General features: G+C 46.6%; 1 protein-coding gene across 3 annotated transcripts; it reads left to right on the top strand.

Annotated features, from left to right (window-relative positions):
- The first annotated feature begins 421 nt into the window (after positions 1-421).
- LOC105933206 (SID1 transmembrane family, member 2) lies at positions 422-19,287 on the top strand. Of its 3 annotated transcripts, XM_012872637.3 has the most exons (27): positions 422-1,112; positions 1,203-1,324; positions 5,190-5,354; positions 5,478-5,523; positions 7,412-7,513; positions 7,811-7,894; positions 8,008-8,173; positions 8,345-8,438; positions 10,623-10,678; positions 10,853-10,879; positions 12,229-12,267; positions 12,344-12,421; positions 12,534-12,596; positions 12,884-12,999; positions 13,722-13,795; positions 13,898-13,964; positions 14,040-14,113; positions 14,207-14,330; positions 14,419-14,536; positions 14,626-14,762; positions 14,851-14,959; positions 16,431-16,507; positions 16,620-16,666; positions 16,748-16,853; positions 16,932-17,042; positions 18,355-18,468; positions 18,550-19,287. In XM_012872637.3, exons 1-27 carry the CDS (start codon positions 873-875, stop codon positions 18,610-18,612), a joined length of 2,619 nt encoding a protein of 872 aa, XP_012728091.2. In that variant the 5' UTR covers positions 422-872; the 3' UTR covers positions 18,613-19,287. The 3 variants fall into 3 exon arrangements, with proteins under 3 accessions (XP_012728091.2, XP_012728093.2, XP_012728094.2); XM_012872639.3 differs by lacking the exon at positions 12,534-12,596; XM_012872640.3 differs by lacking the exons at positions 10,853-10,879; positions 12,534-12,596.
- The last annotated feature ends 339 nt before the right edge of the window (positions 19,288-19,626 follow it).

Below are 19,626 nucleotides of genomic sequence, written 5' to 3'. Positions count from 1 at the left end.
AGCGACCTATTTTTAGATACAGAGTACACAAACACTGAATTCAAACTCAGCCCTTTATTCAACAAACAGTTTATCAGAACTAAAAGTTTTTTTAAAAAGAAAAAAGAACTCGTGCTCTCTGAACTCTTTGAAGGGGGCGGAGCTTGGTGACGGAACAATCCTGAATCTGCGTTTGTGATTGGTTGGGAGGATGTAACGAGTGTAATATTACTCTACAAAGGGAAGGGAAACTGTTATTCTACTGAACTTTTTATTTCCATCGATAGATACATGCTATTGAATTATAGTCCAGCTCTATTATTTTTTTTTTACTCTTTTACTCTCTTTTTGTGGCAGAAAGTCCAGCCGTTTCCGCTGTCGCTGTTGTGTTGACATGTACCGCAGTGACGTCATGACGTCGCGTGGCGTTTTTTGTTTACTGTTCTCGAGCGCTGAGGGGGGCGGGCGCTAGCGGCACGGGTTTTTGTAGTGTAAACATCTTTCAGACGAGAAACGCTTTCACCTGGCGCTGGCGTCTTTTAACGCGGCCAGAATTAGGGCGTCGCGACGTGCGGGTCCGGGTCTCTGAAGCCGCGGAGCTTCCCTATCCTGCTAGCTCAGCTTCCGAGACGAGCGGAATGGAGGCTCGCTGGAGCGCGTCTGTGTAGCTGCTGCTAGCTGGGACGCTGTTGACGGCGCTGAGCGGACCATTAGGGAACAAGCTCTGCGGCCAAGTTTTGGACGTCCCTCTGCTAGCGTGGAGGTGGTCCCGTTCATCTCGGGTTCGCCGTCCCTCGATGGGGTGGAGTTCCTCCCTGGAGTCGCCGCACAGGCTGCGCTAAGCTTTAGTCGTCGGTTCTCGCTCGCGGGGAGAGATCGCCGTCGGGGCCAGAATGGCGTCGAGGAGCTCGTGGAAGTCTCGCCTCAAACGCGGCCGTCTCCGCGCGCCCGGCTGGACGAGGCCGGGCCTGGCAGCTTTGTTCTGGCTCTGCGTGACCCAGTCGGTGTGCGGCGCCGGGGCGGCCAAGGCGGTGATGCAGAAGGACGCGGAGTTTGACGTGACCTACAACGACACGGTTACGAGCGTGAACCAGACCACGTACGCGTTCAACCACACCATCTCCAGGAACAAGGTGGGTTTTGCCTCTCGGAGAGAAATGTCCGGGGTCCGGTGACTGGCACGCGGGTCTGACGCCTTCCCGGCTCCTCTGCTTACCTTTCAGACGGAGGGCGTGCGTGTGACCGTGGACGTGCTGGAGCAGACGCTGGAGGCTCCTATCCTCTTTGTCGTCAGGCAAAAGCAAGCCGTCATGTCCTTCCAAGTCCCCCTCATTCTAAGAGGCCTGTGAGTGCTTCCTCACCTTGTTTTTTTCTTACTTTATCTACCTTTAACTGAAAGGTGAATGTACAATGTTTATTATTTTTTTTATTAACAAAATATTTTAAAGAAAGTGTACAACAGGTCTGCAACACAAGCAAACCCACAGCACATTATGAGGCCAAAGGTATGCGCTCCTCCGTCTAAAGAATGGAAGCCAGGCGCTCTGGTCAACTTCCAGGCCCGCAGGTGTATAAAGACCGGGCCTTGGGGCATGCAGACTGCTGCCACAACCATTCCTGACACAGCGGGGCGTTCTGTGATGGGATGCCACCCGCGTGGCAAGTCCAGTCGTGCGATTTCCTCACTCCTAAATAGTCAAGGTGGGAACGACAGCAGCTCAGGTGGCCTTCAGATTAGCTCGAGAGATTTGTGCGCTGGCGTAAGGGACGCCGGAGCCAAGAGCAGCGGAGATGGATGGACGAGCCTGAGCTCAGCGGTTGCCAGGTTGGACCAGAGACCCACGTGGAAGCTGCAGGACACCGGCCCTTGAGGATTCATCTGAACCTTTGCGTTGAAGCTGTGCGTTTGCCTCCGTTGTCCTGCTGGGAAGGCGTGTCGTCCCATCAGCCCCTCTTGCCTCCTTGCTGAGGAAAACGCGTGCCCGCATCATGATGCTGCCACCCGCACCATGATACACAGGGGTGGCGTGTTCAGGCCGAGGTGAAGACAAGTTTGAGCTTTTCATCACGTTGGGCCTTGAGGTTGAGGCGGGCCGCCAGGTCTTGGGTCGGTTTGCTGTTGCGCCGTCCTTTCTCCTCTTGTGGATGATGATGGCTTGAGCGGTGCTCTGTGAGGTCGTCCAGTTCTTGGGAATATGGTTTCATCGCTTTGACACAACACTGGGTTTTGTTCTAAGGGACTCAGAGCGCAGGACACGTCAAAGCGTTTAGATGTTTAATAATGAGAAGCTTTATGTTCCTTTATCTTCACAAATACGTAGCGCTTTGGTTTATTAGGCAAAATCGTGGTTGTGTGGCACCACATAAAATGCGAGTAAGTTGAAAGCGGTGAATGTGTTTTCCCCTGTATGGTTTTAGGAGGGTCCTACGGTCTTTGCCGCGCTGCTGACGGGACGCCGCTCACGCATTCGGTGGGGATTAGTGGCGTTTTGGAGCTCAGTGCGTTTTACGCTGCTCTCAGCAGTTTCCCTACGCCGTCTATGTCTTGTGGCCTTTTGGTTATGCAATTGCAGAATTACCTCGCCGTCCTTCTGGCTGCGACGCCCTCATGGTCAGACACGTTGCAGCGGCTCATTAATGGACCTTGAACTTTCAGTTCCTCCTTAGGGAGCAGATATGAGGAAGCAGGGTTCCTGTAAATGAGCTGCTTTTTTTATTGTTTTCCTCTCTTTCATCACATTGTGGGATAGGCTTTGTTTCTCGTATGGGACTCTGCAGCAGTTTTGGTTTTGGGTCAGAAACTGTTGTGTAACAATATGCGCTTTCATTTTGATTCCTGATCTGTTAACCCAGCAGTTCCCAGACTGTTTTAGCCGGGTTGACGTACCCCAATCTTCGAAAAAAAAAGGAAAGAAAGAAAGAGAAAATTGCAGTTAACACAGCACAACCATCTTAGCAAAGGTTGTGGAAATAAAATGAGAACATAATTTGAATTAAATTGCAATAAACAAATTGCAACCACAGGATCCTGAGGATTTTCAGGCGGCTCAGAGGAAGAAAGAGACGCTCAGATCGGTCACACCTCCTCAACCTGAAACGTCTCTGTAGCAGAGACCCTCCAGGTGGATTCACGCACTAAACTCTGATGATCTACCTGTGTGCGTGTTCTCACTTTATGTATTTCATGTAGCAGCTTCTAAATCTGAGGAGGGAGGGGGAGAGAGAGAGAGAGAGAAAATATTGTGGTAGAGCATCACAGAGTAACAGAGCGCTCCATAATGCTGTTATCAATCAGAGAAATAAAAAGTTATTTCCTGATTGTTTCACAGCAGGTAAACACGCTCCCCGCAGCCCCCACCGCCGGTTTCCCCTTTTCCGGTCTGAATACGCGCTACAACCGCTAAAAGTTCTTTACAATGAACTGCGCCTGTCTGAATCGCAGAAGTATTACAGCTCTGTGCGTGAACTAACCGCGTCTACCACCAACTTTACCAGCAGCAGCGGCGGTGGCTGCAGCGGTGTGGGGGTAACATGCCCATCAGTGCTGGTAGCCGGTTCAGTCACGGCACGGAGTCACTCCATTTAATCTTGTAAATAAAACTTTCAGCCCTAATTCAATTTTCCCTCCACTGACGTAAACGATGCGAAGTGAGGAGAGAGAAAGAGGCATTTTCTGATTCTCGCTCGTTTTGTTCTCCCGTATCCGTTGCAATTCTCTCCTCTGTTGCCTCCGATTGCTCTCTCTCTTTCTCGCTTCCTCTCCTCCGTCATCACTAAGTTTAACCTTAGATGTCTCACCTCCATGGCAGTTTCTCTGATTTCAGCCAGCTGAGCATGTTTGCGAGAATGAATGAAGTAGAGGTAGAGGCCACAAACAAGGTGCGCATATACAACACACAATGCGTAGAAGAAGATAACTTCCTCTATGTTTCATCTTAAAATTAAGTCTAGAAGAAGACTTCTTCTAAATAGATTTTCATGTGAATACATTTTAATTTATTTATTAAATTTACAGTTTTTGATTTAAATTTTTACAAAGGAAATGTTTATTAGCATGTCTTTATGGTGTGGGGGTGGGACACTGTCAGACCATAGACATAATATAAGAGTAGACGCGTCATTGGGCGGGTTCTGCCTATGCTGCGATGCGTCAGAGCGTCCGCCATCTTAAATGTGGCAAATCGGCAGTTACTCAGTCACTTAAACAGTATCAGAGGGACTTTAATCTCTGAATATACTTTGTATTCGTAGTATTTCTTTTTTGTAATATTACAAGTTTATTTTCGTATCCCTTTAGCTTCATTCTCCTGAATTTATTCTAAAGAATAAAATAACTAAAAATAATCTAACCTGGCCCTATTACTCCAGGAGTGAAATAATTCTGCAAACTGTGATTATTCTGGAAATGTCCCCCTTAATTCTCATAATATGATGTTTTTATCATAACATTATCACTTTTGTGTTTGTTAGTTTATTTTTACTTTAGGACTTTTTTTTCCTCATATTATTAATTTTACCTCTTTAATACTCACCCAAAAAGTCTGTTCCTAAAGGTTCACATGTGACACGGGTTTATGAAATAATGAAGACCACAATGTTTAGATTTAACAAATTTATCCTTATATTCATAACACATAAACACACACACATACATACACACACACATATATATATATATATATATAGATATATATATATATATATATATATATATATATATATATATATATATATATATATATATATATATATATATATATATATATATATATATCTATATATATATATATCTATATATATATATGCATGCGTGTGTGTGTGTATTTATTGCAGCACAGGAATGAGGCATCTTTTCTGATTCACGTTCACAATAACAGAACTCGACTTTTTTCTGCCACATACAATATGGCGGTGACGTTGACGTGCGAACCTGCGCCCTATGACGCGTCTACGTATATGATGTCTATGTGTCAGACTGCCTTTACATTTTCATCTTGCGCACCCCCTAGTGGCAGCTTTGGGAATCCCTGTGTTAAAGTGTCTCATAATTCTGTAAAATTAAGCTTTTTTCTTTTTTTTTTTTTTTTTTTCATTTAATGGGTATTTTAATCTCTACTGACCCGATCTCGGCGCTGAAGCCTTCTCAGGGTGAGGGTCCGGCTCAGCTAGAGTTGATCCTCATGTGTTTCGCTGTGTCTCTCTCTCCCCAGCTACCAGAGGAAGTACCCCTACAAACACGTGGGCCGAACGTTGTGCCAGCCTCCGACCCGGGCCGCCTCTGAGACCCAGTACTTCTTTGTCGACGTGTCCACCCTGTCCAGCCACAGGACAAACTACCAGCTCCGAGTGAGCCGTGTGGAAAGTTTCACCCTGCAGTGAGTGACGCGGGGGGCGACGGCAACACGAGCGGCTGCCTTTTAATCTCAGCTTCATGCGCTGCTCCGTGTCAACGGGCGGCTTGTGGTATGCCTGACACGCTGTGTTTTACTCCATTACAGGACCGACAAGAAATTCAGCTTCACAGCATCACCTTCCCAGCCCCAGGTAACCCTGCTTGATTTTCCGCTGTTTATGTGTGGAATGTTGAAAGCTGCGCCTGAAGATCTCTGCTGCACCAGGGCTGTGACTAGAGGTTGACCGATACAGGTTTTTAAGGCCGATGCCGATTATTCTGACATCGGTTCGATTTTTATAGGGCCCATCCTTGAGGCTGATATCGTTTTTTTTCTTTTTTCTTCCATTCACATGATAAAAATGACAACGATAACAAATGTTACACAGGTCTTAAAAGTTGACGTTAAACCAGTTAATATTAACAGTCTGCTCCAGACCGCGGTTTGAAAGGTACACGGAAAAAAACACACGTCACGACTCTCGTGGCAGCGCTTTGTTTTGTCACAGCGAGGAAAAAGAGCTTCTTTAGTTCAGTGGGGAGAAGGAGAAGAAGAAAACACTCACCACCGCCGCAGTGCATTGACATTATTTTCTGTAACGTTAGATGCTGTACACGTAGTGATTGGTAATTCTTTTATATGGAAACCTAATTCTCCGTGAGAACAGACGCACAGCAGTGGCAGCTGGCCAGCCCACGTTCAGGGTTTTTAGATACAGAAACAGACACGCAGCTGGTTCCTCCCGCTCACTGTGAGAAAGAGACTTTCAAAGGCCAGATGAGCTAAGTCCAAAACGTACCTTTGTTGTTGTTGGCACCTTACAAAATCATTACCATCATTACATCTTACAACGTTACCATCTCTGCCAGGGATGGAGTGGCAATGTATGCGTTTCACGTGATCTCAAGGCGTGGCTGCTGAATACGCTAATGAATCGTGTCGGACGATGTATATCGGTCGACTTCTAGCTGGGACAAAATGCCGTTCCTCCTTTGTTGTCTCCAAACTGACACCAGAACGTTTTCAATATTTGTAGACGCAACAATATGAGAGAGAGAACCACAGTGTGAAGCATTTTCCTCTTCTCAGGCTGGAGGCTTTGACAGCCACTGCAAACTGAGTCATTGTGACTTGGTGCCTCTTTAATGCTACGTCTATTGTTTATATTTTTCTGTTCTTTTTATTCTACATCTTTAAGTGTGATGGGTGGGGCTTAGACTGGTCTGCATCTAGATTTGACAGGAAAGTGGGGATTGCACGAGCACACCAGGCTTCTGTTGGTCAACAACAGGTGTCAAAAGAGAAGGACGGTGGAAAATATGTGAGATCTTCCATCTCAAAGCGAAGTAAGTGGCCTTCTGGCAGAAACAGATGCTGTCGGCCACTTTAGCTCTGAGCCAGAACTCTGGAATGACTTTAAAACTAATGTTAGTTTGAAGATCAGTCAGATTTTCTGATTGCTACAGCGAGGCTAAGTGCTGTTAGTAGGACAAGCTAACAGCAGCGTGTTTCCCTGCGTTTTATACCTTCATTAGCTACATGTTCACTAAAGGAAGTTGTGTTGGATCTTATTTAACACATTTGATAAATCCAAATTGTCCAGGAAACAAAAAAAAAACACCTTCTTTAACTTTGGCAATCACAAACCTTTACGTGCGAGGTAGCCATCTTGGTCAGGGTTGAAAGGTGGTGGGAAAAACGTGCCGTTTCCATACTTAGAACCTAGAAATCAGGGTGTCATGTGTGAAACCTGGATATCTCAAGTTCTGGATGAGAATGGAAGACCGAGTTAAGCCAGAACCTTCAACCAGTCATGTAACGCCATTGGATAAGTGGTCTTTTCTTTTACCAAGTCACGTTTGTACTACCGTGTAAAAGTCTTTGAGTACGGTGGTACCTTTAAAAGCCTCCTATTCACCGAGGCGGTGCTCGTTTATGTAATCTTATCAGCATGGATCAAGCTACCACGCTAAGGTTGGGTAACCACAGAGGGGTTTTATTCAGCTGCCTTCTAATAATACTCCTCTCTTTTCTCTCAGTTTTTTAAATACGTCTTTCCTGACGGGGTGGACACGGTCATCGTCAAAGTCAACTCGGACGTGAACTTCCCCTGCTCCGTCATGTCTGTTCAGGACATCCAGGTATAGTTCAGGCCTTCATGTGTCTGCCTCCTTTCTCTGTTTTCCTCCTCACAGCAGACCTCTGCCCTCCCAAGCTTTATTTTATTCATTTGTTTGTTTCCTGTTTGACAGCTGGAGCACTGCTAGGCCACTAGAGGTCATCTTAGAGGCACCCGCGTCATTTATTTTATTGTTTACTGTTAGTTTTACGATTCCCTTCTAAATATATGTCTCTTATTTTTAGTTAAACTATGTTTTTTAAGAAAGTAAGCAGCATAAGGCGAGGCATTTCATCTGCTCTTTTCTCTCTCCTCACAGTGTCCCGTCTATGACCTTGACAACAACGTGGGTTTTATTGGGATGTATCAGACTATGACGAAAAAAGGCGCAATCACTGTGCAGGTACTTGCTTTTTAGCACACTTGCGTCATGCTAAACCAAAAAAAAAAAAAGCATTTTTCTGCTACCCTTATGAGGGAGAATACACCCGGCTTGTGCCTCTTTCTGTCATCCAGAGAAAGGATTTCCCCAGCAACAGTTTCTACGTGGTGGTGGTGGTGAAAACGGAGGACGAGGCGTGTGGCGGCCCGCTGCGCTTCTACCCGCTGCAGCCGGACGAGCTGATCGACGCCGGCAACCGCACCAAGGACCTGGATGTGTTGGTCTCGCCCGCCATCAACTGTAAGCCACTGATGAGACGAAGTCCTCGTTGCACGCAGCAGCACCGCATTTAGATCCAACGCTGTTACATTTACCGCACACTTTGCTGATGAAGAGTTTAAAGTCCAATGAGAAAAATTCAACGTCCGGTCGGAATGTAGAGTGAGCGTGTTTTTTTTTTTTTCTCCCCAGCTGAGAAGTATGTGATTGGCATGCTGTTCTGTCTGGGCATCTTCCTCTCGTTCTACGTGGTGACTCTGCTGGTCGCCTGCATGGAGAACAAGCGGTAAGTCCTTATCAACTGTCCTCAGCCTCCGAAACACCAGCCGCTTTAAGCTGCTCCAGAACCGCGTGGAGGTCCGACCCAGAGGAAGGACCTTTTCGACCTCGCCCGTTCAAATCCTTGCTTGAAAACGTTGAGAGATTTTGAAGGTTTTGAACTACATGTCTCAGCCTAATCCTGTGAAGAAATAGTTGATGCTAAATAATGCTTTGATTTACAACCCGGAGCCTTAATTGGTGCCCTGCAAAAACCGAACTTAAAATAAGTGAAAATGTTCTTAAAATTAGTGTATTTGTTCTTGATTTGAGCAAGTAAATAAGATGATTTGCCAATGGAATAAGATTTTTGCACTTAAAATAGGAACAATTCATCTCCATCATCTTATTTCAAGTGCAGGATGTTTAATTATCTTATTTTAGGGGTCGAAATACTCATTCCATTGGCAAATAATCTTATTTACCTGCTCAAATCAAGGACAAATACACTAACTTTAAGAACATTTTACTTATTTTTGGATCCGTTTTTTGCAGTGACACATGTCCTCGTCTTAGTGATGGAAGTCATGGATTGCCGTGGTTTGAAAGAACCGCGGGAATGTGGCGATAAATCCCACGGCCGGCCAGCTTTCCTCAGCATGAATTCAGAGAGCGGCAGTAGAGAAGGCAGCATGGTTCCACCAGATCCGTCCTAGGGATCACATGTGAAGCCCGTCCCATCAGTTTGCTCTGCTGGAACGTCTGAAAACCTTCCTGCTGGTGCACTTTAACGCTGTGAAAAGCTTTTGTCCAGGTGGAGGTTCTGTTGTTTGTTTTTCTCAAACATCCTGCTGCAGAGAAGTTGTCAAACTCGACTTGGTTGACTTTGATTAGCAAGACGTGGAGGGACTCCGTTGTCGCAGTGCCTGTTTTTCTGTTTTTCTACCGTTTTATGAGACAGCCGAGGGCTTTATGTCTTTATGCGTCTGCAGTTCTGCAATAGTAAGCTCTTTAGATCAAAAGGGTCACACGCTGGATCCAAACACGACAGGAATCAGCTGCTGACAAGCCCGATCTAAGAACTGCGGAGGAAATGTTTTTACAAGCACGTGGCAAGGCAAAGTCTCCGTCACTGTTCCCACCCTTTATACACATCCCGGTCCAGCAGCAATCTTTGCTGAAGATGGTGTTCTTTATTAGCTGCTGGCCTCTTAAAGCACGTCATGATCACGAGTACCAAAATGACTTTACTAATATGTTTAATTTAGCCAAAAGCTCCATTTCGACCTCTAGTGCCGATCTGTTTTGGTTTCACCCCTCCGTCTCCACGGCTATCGGCACATCCCTGATTGGGACGTGGGTGCTGCATATTTAGAAGTTAAAGTATTGGTGCTTAATTGCTTTATGGGTTTTACTGAGCAGGTGACCTGCGTAGGCTGTAATCTGCGCTGCAGCTTTGCTGCTGTAAATGACGGCAGTGACTCACTCTTCAGCAGCCTTCATTTGCTTAACTGGCCTTGTAGCTCAGACCTCAGTGAAGATGTTTGCTTTTATCTCTAAACCGGCTACATACAGACCTATTCATTAAGTCAGAATATGATTGAGAAGTGCATTTATTTCAGGAGCTCAATTCCCTGAGTGAAAGGCATTATATAGATTATTTGTATACAGGCTGATGTTTTCAAGGCTTTTTTTTTTCTGTGCATTGATGAACAGAATGATGTTTTTTTTTTTCCCCCGCTTACAGCTGATTAAAAAAATTCACCTTTTATTAGAATATTATATCAGAGCAATAAAAAAAAGTTTTAATACAGAAATGTGAGCTTAATGGAAGACATGTTTAATATCTGCTCAAAGGCGGTTATTTTCTGAAGGTACTTCCAATCCAACAAACAAACATGTTCCAATCTATTGAATGTGTCTGTTTTAATAACTTGAGGCTTTTAATTTAAAACCTTTAGGCGACTAACAGGAAATGACCTGAGTCCTCCCCAAACTGAAAAACAAAGAGATTTCTCTTCTTTCCAGTCGACCTTGTGTAAACAGCTGTCAGATCAAGAATGAGTTTAGGTAAAAAAAATAAAAAAACACGTTCTGTGCAACCAATCACGTACCCGACCGTGTCAGATACATCATCGATGAGTGTCAGCCTGCAAGCAGTGAACGAAGCTCCGGTCCTCATGGATTCAGTTAGATTTTTCTTCCTCTGCAGACTGAAGAGGAGAGAGATGTATGAGAACGCCCCCGACATGTCGCCTGCTGAGACAGGTAACCCAGCAGCTAGCTGACTGCTTCTCTTTCTGTCTGTTAAAAAAAAAGCAATTCTTTATGATGAATTACTTAACATATCCGTCCTTCGTCCTCCTGATCTGTGTAAAACGTCAGCTTCATGTTTGCGTTTTACTCATTGTGTGTCTCTGGCCTTCTCTCCCTGCGGTCCAGCCTCCCTTCTCGGGAAGAACACCGACGGTATAACGACTCAGTCGCCCCTCCCCGTGCGCTCGCTGCTCTGTCTCGGCCCCGTTGGGCCCGTCTGCAGGCGCTCCGCATGCTTTAGCCTGAACTCCCCACAGCTCCCCGCGCATTGGCATGAGCGCAGCGCGGCTCCCTGAGTTTGGTTTAGCAGATAAGGACGCAGGCCCACCTGGGTGCTTTACGCCGGTGACCGATGGCCAAAGAGAACGCGCCGCACGTTTAGATAAATGTTTCCTGCTCATGTGGTTCTGCAGGTCAAAAGCATTCCTGTTTGGGTCATTGCAAACGGCAACTTCCCCTTTTTGTGCCATCTGTCACGCGTGAAGTGCCCTGCAACAGTATTCGTTTGTGCTTTTTCTTTTAATGTGACACACCAACACAGTCTAGCAAATAGCCGTGAGACGGAGGGGAGGAGGGGACTTTGCACTCGCCTCAGGAAGGAGAAACGAGTTTTCTAGCAGGTCTGGAAGAAAACCTGTTGAACACCTGAAGTTAGGCTGTGGTTTCAGCTGCCAGCAGGACAATGGCCCAAAACCTGGAGCTGGAGCTCAAAGGGAAACGTTTGGATTGAAGCATTTCTGTGTGTTGGAATGGCCTAGTCAAACTCCAGCATTTTTTTTTACTAAAAAAATAAAAAGTGCTCCTCTGTGTTGGTGTGTCCCAGATTTTAAAAGAAAATCCCGACACCAGTGCTGTGAGCACCAGTAGGGCTGGACGATAACTCAATAACCATATATATCGATCGAGAGACATATGTCGATGATAGCAAGAAAAAGGGTCAATAAAAGGTTCAATAGAATAACTGTTGTCCTTCCTTTTGCATTCTAGCCATGTAGGTTAATATTAGTCGTTACATCCTCCCAACCAATCACAACGCAGACCCAGGGACCAAGCTCCACCCCCTTCAGAGAGTTTAGAAAGCACACTTTCTTTTTAATTTTTAAAAAACGTTGGTTGAATAAAGGATTGAGTTTGAATTCAGTGTTTCTTTGTGTTCTGTATCTACAAACAGGTCGCTAAGCAACAGCATAAAATGGCCAGGGCTGCCCTTAAAACATGTTTAGAATTAGTTAATAATTATCGATATCGATCAATCTGATTTCCATGTTATGGATATACTATTTTCTCTATATCGTCCAGCCCTCAGCACCAGCCTGCTGTTTGTAGCTGTGCGTCTGTCACGGCTGCGTGTTTGTGGACTAACAGCTGATTGTTTAGTCGTGAGTCGTGCTGGAAAAGGACCACGTGTTGGCTGTAGTGGTGCCTGTGGCTTTAATGTGTGAGATGTGCCTACAGCTGTGTTTTCTGGATGGCTAAATGTGTTTTTTTTCCCTCTGCTACAGGCAAGACTCCAGCCTCGCCGTACGAATATGGCTCCTTTGGTGAGTTGAGTGCCAAAGCGCTTTAGTTGAGGTCTTTGTGTCGGCGGCTTAAATAAACATAATTTCCTTCTGGCAGCTGACAACGGCAGCACGCTGAGCTCCGAGGCCGTCACCGACAGCGCCACGTCGACCGACAACAACTACGGCTACCTGGGTATGCGCCCGAACGGACGCGGCACGCCGCCCGTAGCCCACGGCGGTCACCCGGCGGCGTGGCCAGCGGTTGGCCGCCGGTCCCTCACTGCTCCTCTGTCTTTGTTCATCAGGACAGGAGCCGTTCAAACGCCGACCGTTCCTCAGTCACCTTCACCACGTAGCCGTCCGCATTGGTGACACCCTGCCACGCACTTTCCCCAATCAGTCCCCCAGATTCGCCCCGCACCACCAATCAGCACCGGGCTAATCACGCGCCGATGGCGGCTAGATTCCAGAGATGGGGCCGATTCTTTTTATAATGTCATGCAACCCAAATCAAACGTCAAGTGATTCGGAGTAGCAGCGCTAATCAGCTCTGAAATTTTAGGCACTCGTGCCGCCGTTCGCCACGGCCTTTTCGCATCCAGTCGCCAAAGGGTCTGTCCGGTCGGCTGAACCGTCTCTCTCTGTCGCCCATCAGAGCGATCGCTGGACAGCGTCGCACGAAGCAGGCAGGAGTCGTTAAGCTCGGTGGAGGAGGACGACTACGACACGCTGGACGACATCGACTCCGACAAAAACATCGTCCGCACCAAGGTACGCCTGGTCACCGGAGCTTTCTGCGGTGCACGTCACAGTCTGGCCCAGAGGTTTGCAACCTTTTCCCCTGATGTCACATTAAACCCACAGATTTTAACGGTGTAGTAAATGGAGGATCAACAGAAAGTAGTGCCAAGTGGTGTAGAAGTGGAAAGAAAACGCGTAGTTTTAATGGTTATTAAATAACATCCAGTGCAACCAACGCCTTTAACATTCACTCCCATTAGAAAACAATCTGCACGCCTGGAGTTTATCCCGATACAGGGTTAGGCTAGAGAACCCACTGCAAAAACGGAACTAAAAATAAGTAAAATTTTCTTAAAATGTGTTTATCTGTCCTTGATTTGAGCAGGTAAATGAGATGATTTGCCAATGTAATAAGATTTTTGCACTTAAAATAGGAACAACTCATCTCCATCGTCTTATTTCAAGTGCAGGATGTCTAATTATCTTATTTTAGGGGTCAAAATACTAATTTCATTGGCAGATAATCCTAGTTAGCTGCTCAAATCAAGGACAGAAACACAAATTTTAAGAACATTTTACTTATTTTTAGGTCCGTTTTTGCCGTGCATTAGCAGGCGATGGCAGCCTCATGCTGTGGGGATGCTATTCTCAGCCTGGATGATAGACTGGGGCCAAACATTCATGGAGCGGATATAAATCCAGGTGAGAACGCATTCCTCCTGATCACTTCTGATCCCTTCTCCTCGTCACAGAAGTACCTGTGCGTGTCCGACCTGGCTCGCAAGGACAAGAGGGTCCTCAGCAAGAAATACCAAATCTACTTCTGGTGAGTGCACTGCTCAGATTGCCATGGTCACCCATGGCAATCTCCTTAAACATTCCCAGATCAAAATCAAAGCACAGATTAAAAAGCGTGTTGTCTCCCCAGGAATATCGCGACCATAGCCGTTTTCTATGCGCTGCCGGTCATCCAGCTGGTCATCACATACCAGACGGTAGGCACGCCCCGCTCAGGCCCACACACACCGTCCTCCACACGTTCACACCCTGCCTCTGTCTCTGCCCTGCAGGTGGTCAACGTGACGGGCAATCAGGACATCTGCTACTACAACTTCCTATGTGCCCACCCGCTGGGCGCTCTAAGGTGCGTTTTTATTTATTTTTTTTCCCCTCGCCGTAGCGCCTCCCGTGTTCCTAACCAGAGATCAACGGCTCACCTGGCCGTGTGTCTGTGCAGCGCGTTCAACAACATCCTGAGCAACCTGGGCTACGTGATGCTGGGCCTCCTCTTCCTCCTCATCGTCCTCAAGAGGGACGTCATCCACAATCGAGCGCTGGTGCGCAACGATCTCAACGCGCTGGTGAGAGTCCGAGCCGCTCTGCGCTCCAGCGCCGAATATCTGGGCTCAAGTCGTTGTATTAATGTTTGGTTTTCTTTTCCCTGCGCAGGAATGCGGGATCCCGAAGCATTTCGGCGTGTATTACGCCATGGGAACCGCTCTGATGATGGAGGGCTTGCTCAGCGCCTGCTACCACGTCTGTCCCAACTACACCAACTTCCAGTTCGGTAAGAGCTGCAACAGAGCGAGCTGCGCTAACGGGCCGGGTTCTGCCAAGGCTTGGCTTTCAACGAGCGTGAAATGTCCTCCCCTCCAGACACCTCCTTCATGTACATGATCGCCGGGCTGTGCATGCTGAAGCTGTACCAGAAGAGACACCCCGACATCAACGCCAGTGCCTACACCGCCTACGCCTGCCTGGCCGCCGTCATCTTCTTCTCCGTGCTGGGAGTGGTACGCTCACGCGCCCCACGCCACAGTCCAGCCTCCTCCTTAATCCTGCACTGATGATGATTTTATTTTAATTTTTTCTTTCTTGCAGGTGTTTGGGAGAGGAAACATGGTGTTCTGGATAGTTTTTTCCGTGATCCACATCCTGGCCACCATGTTCCTCAGCACGCAGCTCTACTACATGGGTCGGTGGCGGCTCGGTAAGATCACGGCCGCGGACAAAAAACACGCTTCAGGCGTTTTTAAATTCAGCTGCAGATTTCATTTTATCAGCATTTAATGCGACTGCAGTTGTCACTCTGGTCTCTTATTGGTTGAGTTCCTGAATTTCACTATATTTGGGTCCATTATCTCTTTCTAGTCCCCCTCCCCCTGCCTAGGAAAAGCCCCCACAGCATGACGCTGCCCCCGCCATGCTTCGTAGCGGGGATATTCTGAATGATCTGCAGTGTCTGTGTTCTCCCACACATCCATTTTGCTCTCATCTAACTTGAGCGCTTTGGTCGGCAGCTTGCTGGCTCGTGGCAAACGGCGCGTCTTACAGCTTTCTGACAGCTGTTTTTGTCTTTTGCGCTCTTGCATAGATGCACAACTAATAGAATATATTTCCCTTTTATAATCCCAACGAGGGGAAGTTTGTCTCTGCGTTTTGACCCATCCTTTAGGGAGCAGTGTGCTGCCGTCACTGAGGGCCACACACGGAGCAATCTGTGGTCAGGCAGCTTGCTCAGAGGGACAGAGTTTTGGATTAGCAGCCTTCACGCCTTCTTCAAGACACATCGTCCTGCTCCTAACCACTAGGCCAGCACTCCTCACAATAGCTGCTGACAGATTGTCCCACCTGAGCTGCACTGCAAAAACAGAACTAAAAATAAGTAAAAATGTCTTGAAATTAGTGCGTTTGTCCTTGATTTGAGCAGGTAAATAAGATGATCTGCCAATGGAATAAGATGTATGCACTTAAAATAGGAACAACTCATCTCCATCAACTTATTTCAAGTGCAGTATATCTAATTATCTCATTTTAGGGGTCAAAATACTCATTCTGTGGGCAGATAATCTTATTTTCCTGCTCAAATCAAGGACAAATACACTAATTTAAAGAAAAATTTACTTATTTTTAGTTCTGTTTTTTCAGTGTGTGTGGTCCTCGGCAGCTCCTCCAGAGTTACCCCGCTCCTCCTGAATGCCCCCCCTGATGAACGATCTGAAGGTTTTGGGACGTGACGTAATGAGATCACTCGGCCACGTTGTAGCTCTAAGTGGAGGTTTGATTAGTCGGGACTGATGCTTGACAGCCCATGTAGTCAAACGTTGGATTGGCTGTAATGTGATTGACTTGCTTAAAGGGACAGTGTGTAACTTAGTTGGCTTTAATTAGTAAAAAAAATCAGGTGTTGCTTTTATAAATATGTATTCTGGCAAAGTCTAATAACCTGACATCAAAAATTAAAGCCTTCTCATAATTTAGGGTTAGTAGTTTATAAACACATGGGTGGTGGTGCGCCCACTGGGAGGCGCCATGTTGCGAGGCCAGTTATTTTTTATTTTTTGTTGTTTAAACATTTTCATCCAGTAATCTGCTGTTATTGTTACTCAGATAAACCCCTATTTAAAAAAAAATGGATGTATTCATGGGTGTTATTCGCCTTCCCGTTTGTAATTGTGTAGACGCTGGCATCCTGCGGCGCATTGTGTACGTCATCTACACAGACTGCATCCGGCAGTGCAGCGGACCCATGTACATCGTGAGTTCACGTCACGGAATCGTGTCGTCTCGCTAAACGAACCTTTTGATCAAACCAGTTGCTCAAAGCCTCCGTACGTCTCGCTTTAAGCGGTGCCGTCCTTGCCTTTCAGGACCGCATGGTGCTACTGGTGATGGGGAACATAGTCAACTGGTCTCTGTAAGTAAGCCCGCCGTGTCGGCCCCTCGTTACGATCCCTAAGCCGCGCCCTGACGCGTAGCTGCCGTTCCCTCTCTGCAGCGCTGCCTACGGGCTCATCGAGAGGCCCAACGACTTCGCCTCCTACCTGCTGGCCATCGCCATCTGCAACCTGCTGCTCTACTTTGCCTTTTACATCATTATGAAGGTGAGTGCTCTGATGCAGTTAGCGTGGGACATCGCGTATGAGCAGAACTAAACCACGGGCCTCTCTGTTGTGTTTCAGCTGCGGAGCGGCGAGAGAATCAAGTGTCTGCCGTTGGTGTGTATTCTCTTCACGGCGGTGGTGTGGGGCTTCGCGCTGTACTTCTTCTTCCAGGGACTCAGCACCTGGCAGGTCAGCAGCACCATAACTAACTCCAGCATCATTGAAAAGTGCATTTGTTGCAGTGATTCAGCTCGTTTGGAGATAATGCACAAAGACTGAGATATTTTAAGCATTGGTTTTTGCTAACAGGTGATGAAAACACAAAATCCAAGTTCCTCAGGCAGCTTGAGTATTACTTTAAACCACTAGAATAAGGATTCTTAACACAAAACGTTGCTATATACACAATTCTGGTGAGGTCTTGGCATTAGTCCAGCAGACATTGGTTGACACCTTCCACAAGGAATGTCCTCCATAGGTCAGCGCTGACTGAGGGAGTTCTCCTGGTGCATGTGGAGCAGTCCGTGTGGTAGAAAATGAGTTCATTTAAAAGTTTAGGAGAGATTCATGGCGTCAGAAGCAACTTATTAAATTCAATAAAATTTTATTTATAAAGCCCCAATTCACTATACATGTCATCTCAAGACATTTTAGAAAGTCAAAATTCAAACAAATTATACAGATTGGTCAAAAAGTTTCCTATTTAAGGAAACCCAGCAGATTGCATCAAGTCTCTCCAAGCAGCATTCACTCCTCATGAAAGAGCGTAGAGCCACAGGGAGAGTCGTCTGCATTGTCCATGGCTTTGCTGCAATCCCTCATACTGATCAAGCATGAAGCGACAGTGGAGAGGAAAACTCCCTTTTAACGGGAAGGAAAACCTCCAGCAGAACCGGGCTCAGTATAAACGGTCATCTGCCTCGACCGACTGGGGGTCGGTCGAGGCAGAGACACAATAAGAAAGACAAAAAAGCACAGAAGCACACATTGATCCAGTAATCTGTTCTATGTTAGATGGTAATAGTGGGTGATCTGCCTTCCCTGGATGATGTCACAGCTAACAGAACACCAGACCAGGTGTACCTACTATGAAGATAAAAATGACAGAGTACAAAAAGTTATAAGGTGAAATAACAACAAGCAATGCAAATTGGAGAACAGTAGGAGAACTCAGCAGAGTGAGAGAAAAAGACCCTGATGTCCTCCAGCAGCTTAAGCCTATAGCAGCATGAATACAGAGGTAGCTCAGGGTAACATGAGCCACTATGACTATAAGCTTTGTCAAAAACCTAGCAGAGCATTGGTGCATGTACATATAGTTTTGTCATTTTCTGATCAACGGAGTTAAAGGCTTGAAATGTATCCAGTACATGGTAGTTTTCATTTTTTAATAATATAAAAAAAAAAAAAAAAAAAGCCCTTCATGGTGATACTGTGATCTGTTAAGATGTGCCGTAGGAAGTGTTAATACTGTCTTGAACGTTTTCCGCCCCCGCCGCAGAAAACTCCAGCAGAGTCCCGGGAGCACAACCGAGACTGCATCCTGTTGTCATTCTTTGACGACCACGACATCTGGCACTTCCTGTCCTCCATCGCCATGTTCGGGTCCTTCCTGGTACGTCTGTCGCCTGTTGTCTCCCGTCAGAGAGACGTGCCGTCATTGAAAGCCGGTAACAGCTCTCCTCTCCCCTCACAGGTCCTCCTGACCATGGACGACGACCTCGACACTGTGCAGAGGGACAAGATCTTCGTCTTCTAGATGTGTCGGGCCTTCTTTGAGGAGCTCAGCCTCGTCCTCTCTGCCTTATCAGCCTCGTCCTCTCTGTTGGCAACTGGTCCCACGTTGAGAAAAAAAAAAAAAAGCACAGCTTGTTCCTCGGGCTGTCGGCGAGCACGCCTCTCCCTCTCAGAGACACTCGTGTGCCAATTCAGAGCTGGATCAACATGGGGCCCACCCTGAAGTGTTTCATCCTGCTGCCGCCATCATCATCCATGTTACTGTCGCTGTTCGTGTTTACGCACCGCCGCTGATGGAAGACTGCGATGCAGACACCGATCTATCTCGGTTCTTTTTTTTCTACGGTCCTCGTTCTGGTCGGTTCAGCAGGAAAACGGTGTCTTTCGTACGCCGCGTGCTGTCATGCAGGGTTGCGCGTGTTTACAAGCGGCGTAAACACGAGCGGCGTCCAATCAGCCAGTGGCCTTCGGTGTTCTAATCATGTCTCGTGCCGCGCTCGGATTGGTCAGCTCCTCTAACCAGCCGTCCTTGATGATTGTATTTACTATTCGACTGCCCTAGTGTATGACTGCGGACCTGGTTCTTTTTTCTTTTTTGTTTGTTTTTTTTTTTGCACTGTTCTGTATGAAAAGTACATTTTACCGTCCAATATTGCAATGATTACGGTTACTAAATAAAAAGGTTCTTTTTCAGGAATGTGGTTGTTTTCATCCGCTGTCTCACAAAACAGTTCCTTTTCTCTGAATCCAAAACTTTGACGTGTTTAAAATGAAAGTTTGTGCGATAGATGGACACAAACCAGGGCAACCGTGGAAAGGAAATGCTTAAACAAGTCTTTCCTAAATCTGTAAAGATGAATCTCTGAATGGCGTGGTGCCTATTAGTATTAAACCCCACCCCGAGGGAATACTTTGTTGAACGGCCTTTTGCAGCAAAGAGCAAGCTCTGACAGATTGACTGGATCAGGGAATATCATCCCCCCCCCACACACACACACACAAGTTTGCCCTCAGATTCTCCATTTAATTTAGCTCT

The sequence above is a fragment of the Fundulus heteroclitus genome, chromosome 18 (assembly GCF_011125445.2).
Source record: "Fundulus heteroclitus isolate FHET01 chromosome 18, MU-UCD_Fhet_4.1, whole genome shotgun sequence".
Taxonomy (NCBI): domain Eukaryota; kingdom Metazoa; phylum Chordata; class Actinopteri; order Cyprinodontiformes; family Fundulidae; genus Fundulus; species Fundulus heteroclitus.
This window is presented reverse-complemented; position numbering and strand designations above follow the sequence as displayed.

Excerpts from the sequence above, each read along its gene's own strand:
- LOC105933206 (XM_012872637.3), top strand. The coding sequence starts at position 873 with ATGGCGTCGAGGAGCTCGTGGAAGTCTCGCCTCAAACGCGGCCGTCTC. Across the intron at positions 7,514-7,810 it reads TGTCTGTTCAGGACATCCAG|TGTCCCGTCTATGACCTTGA; the intron begins GTATAGTTCAGG and ends CTCTCCTCACAG. Across the intron at positions 13,796-13,897 it reads AAATACCAAATCTACTTCTG|GAATATCGCGACCATAGCCG; the intron begins GTGAGTGCACTG and ends TTGTCTCCCCAG.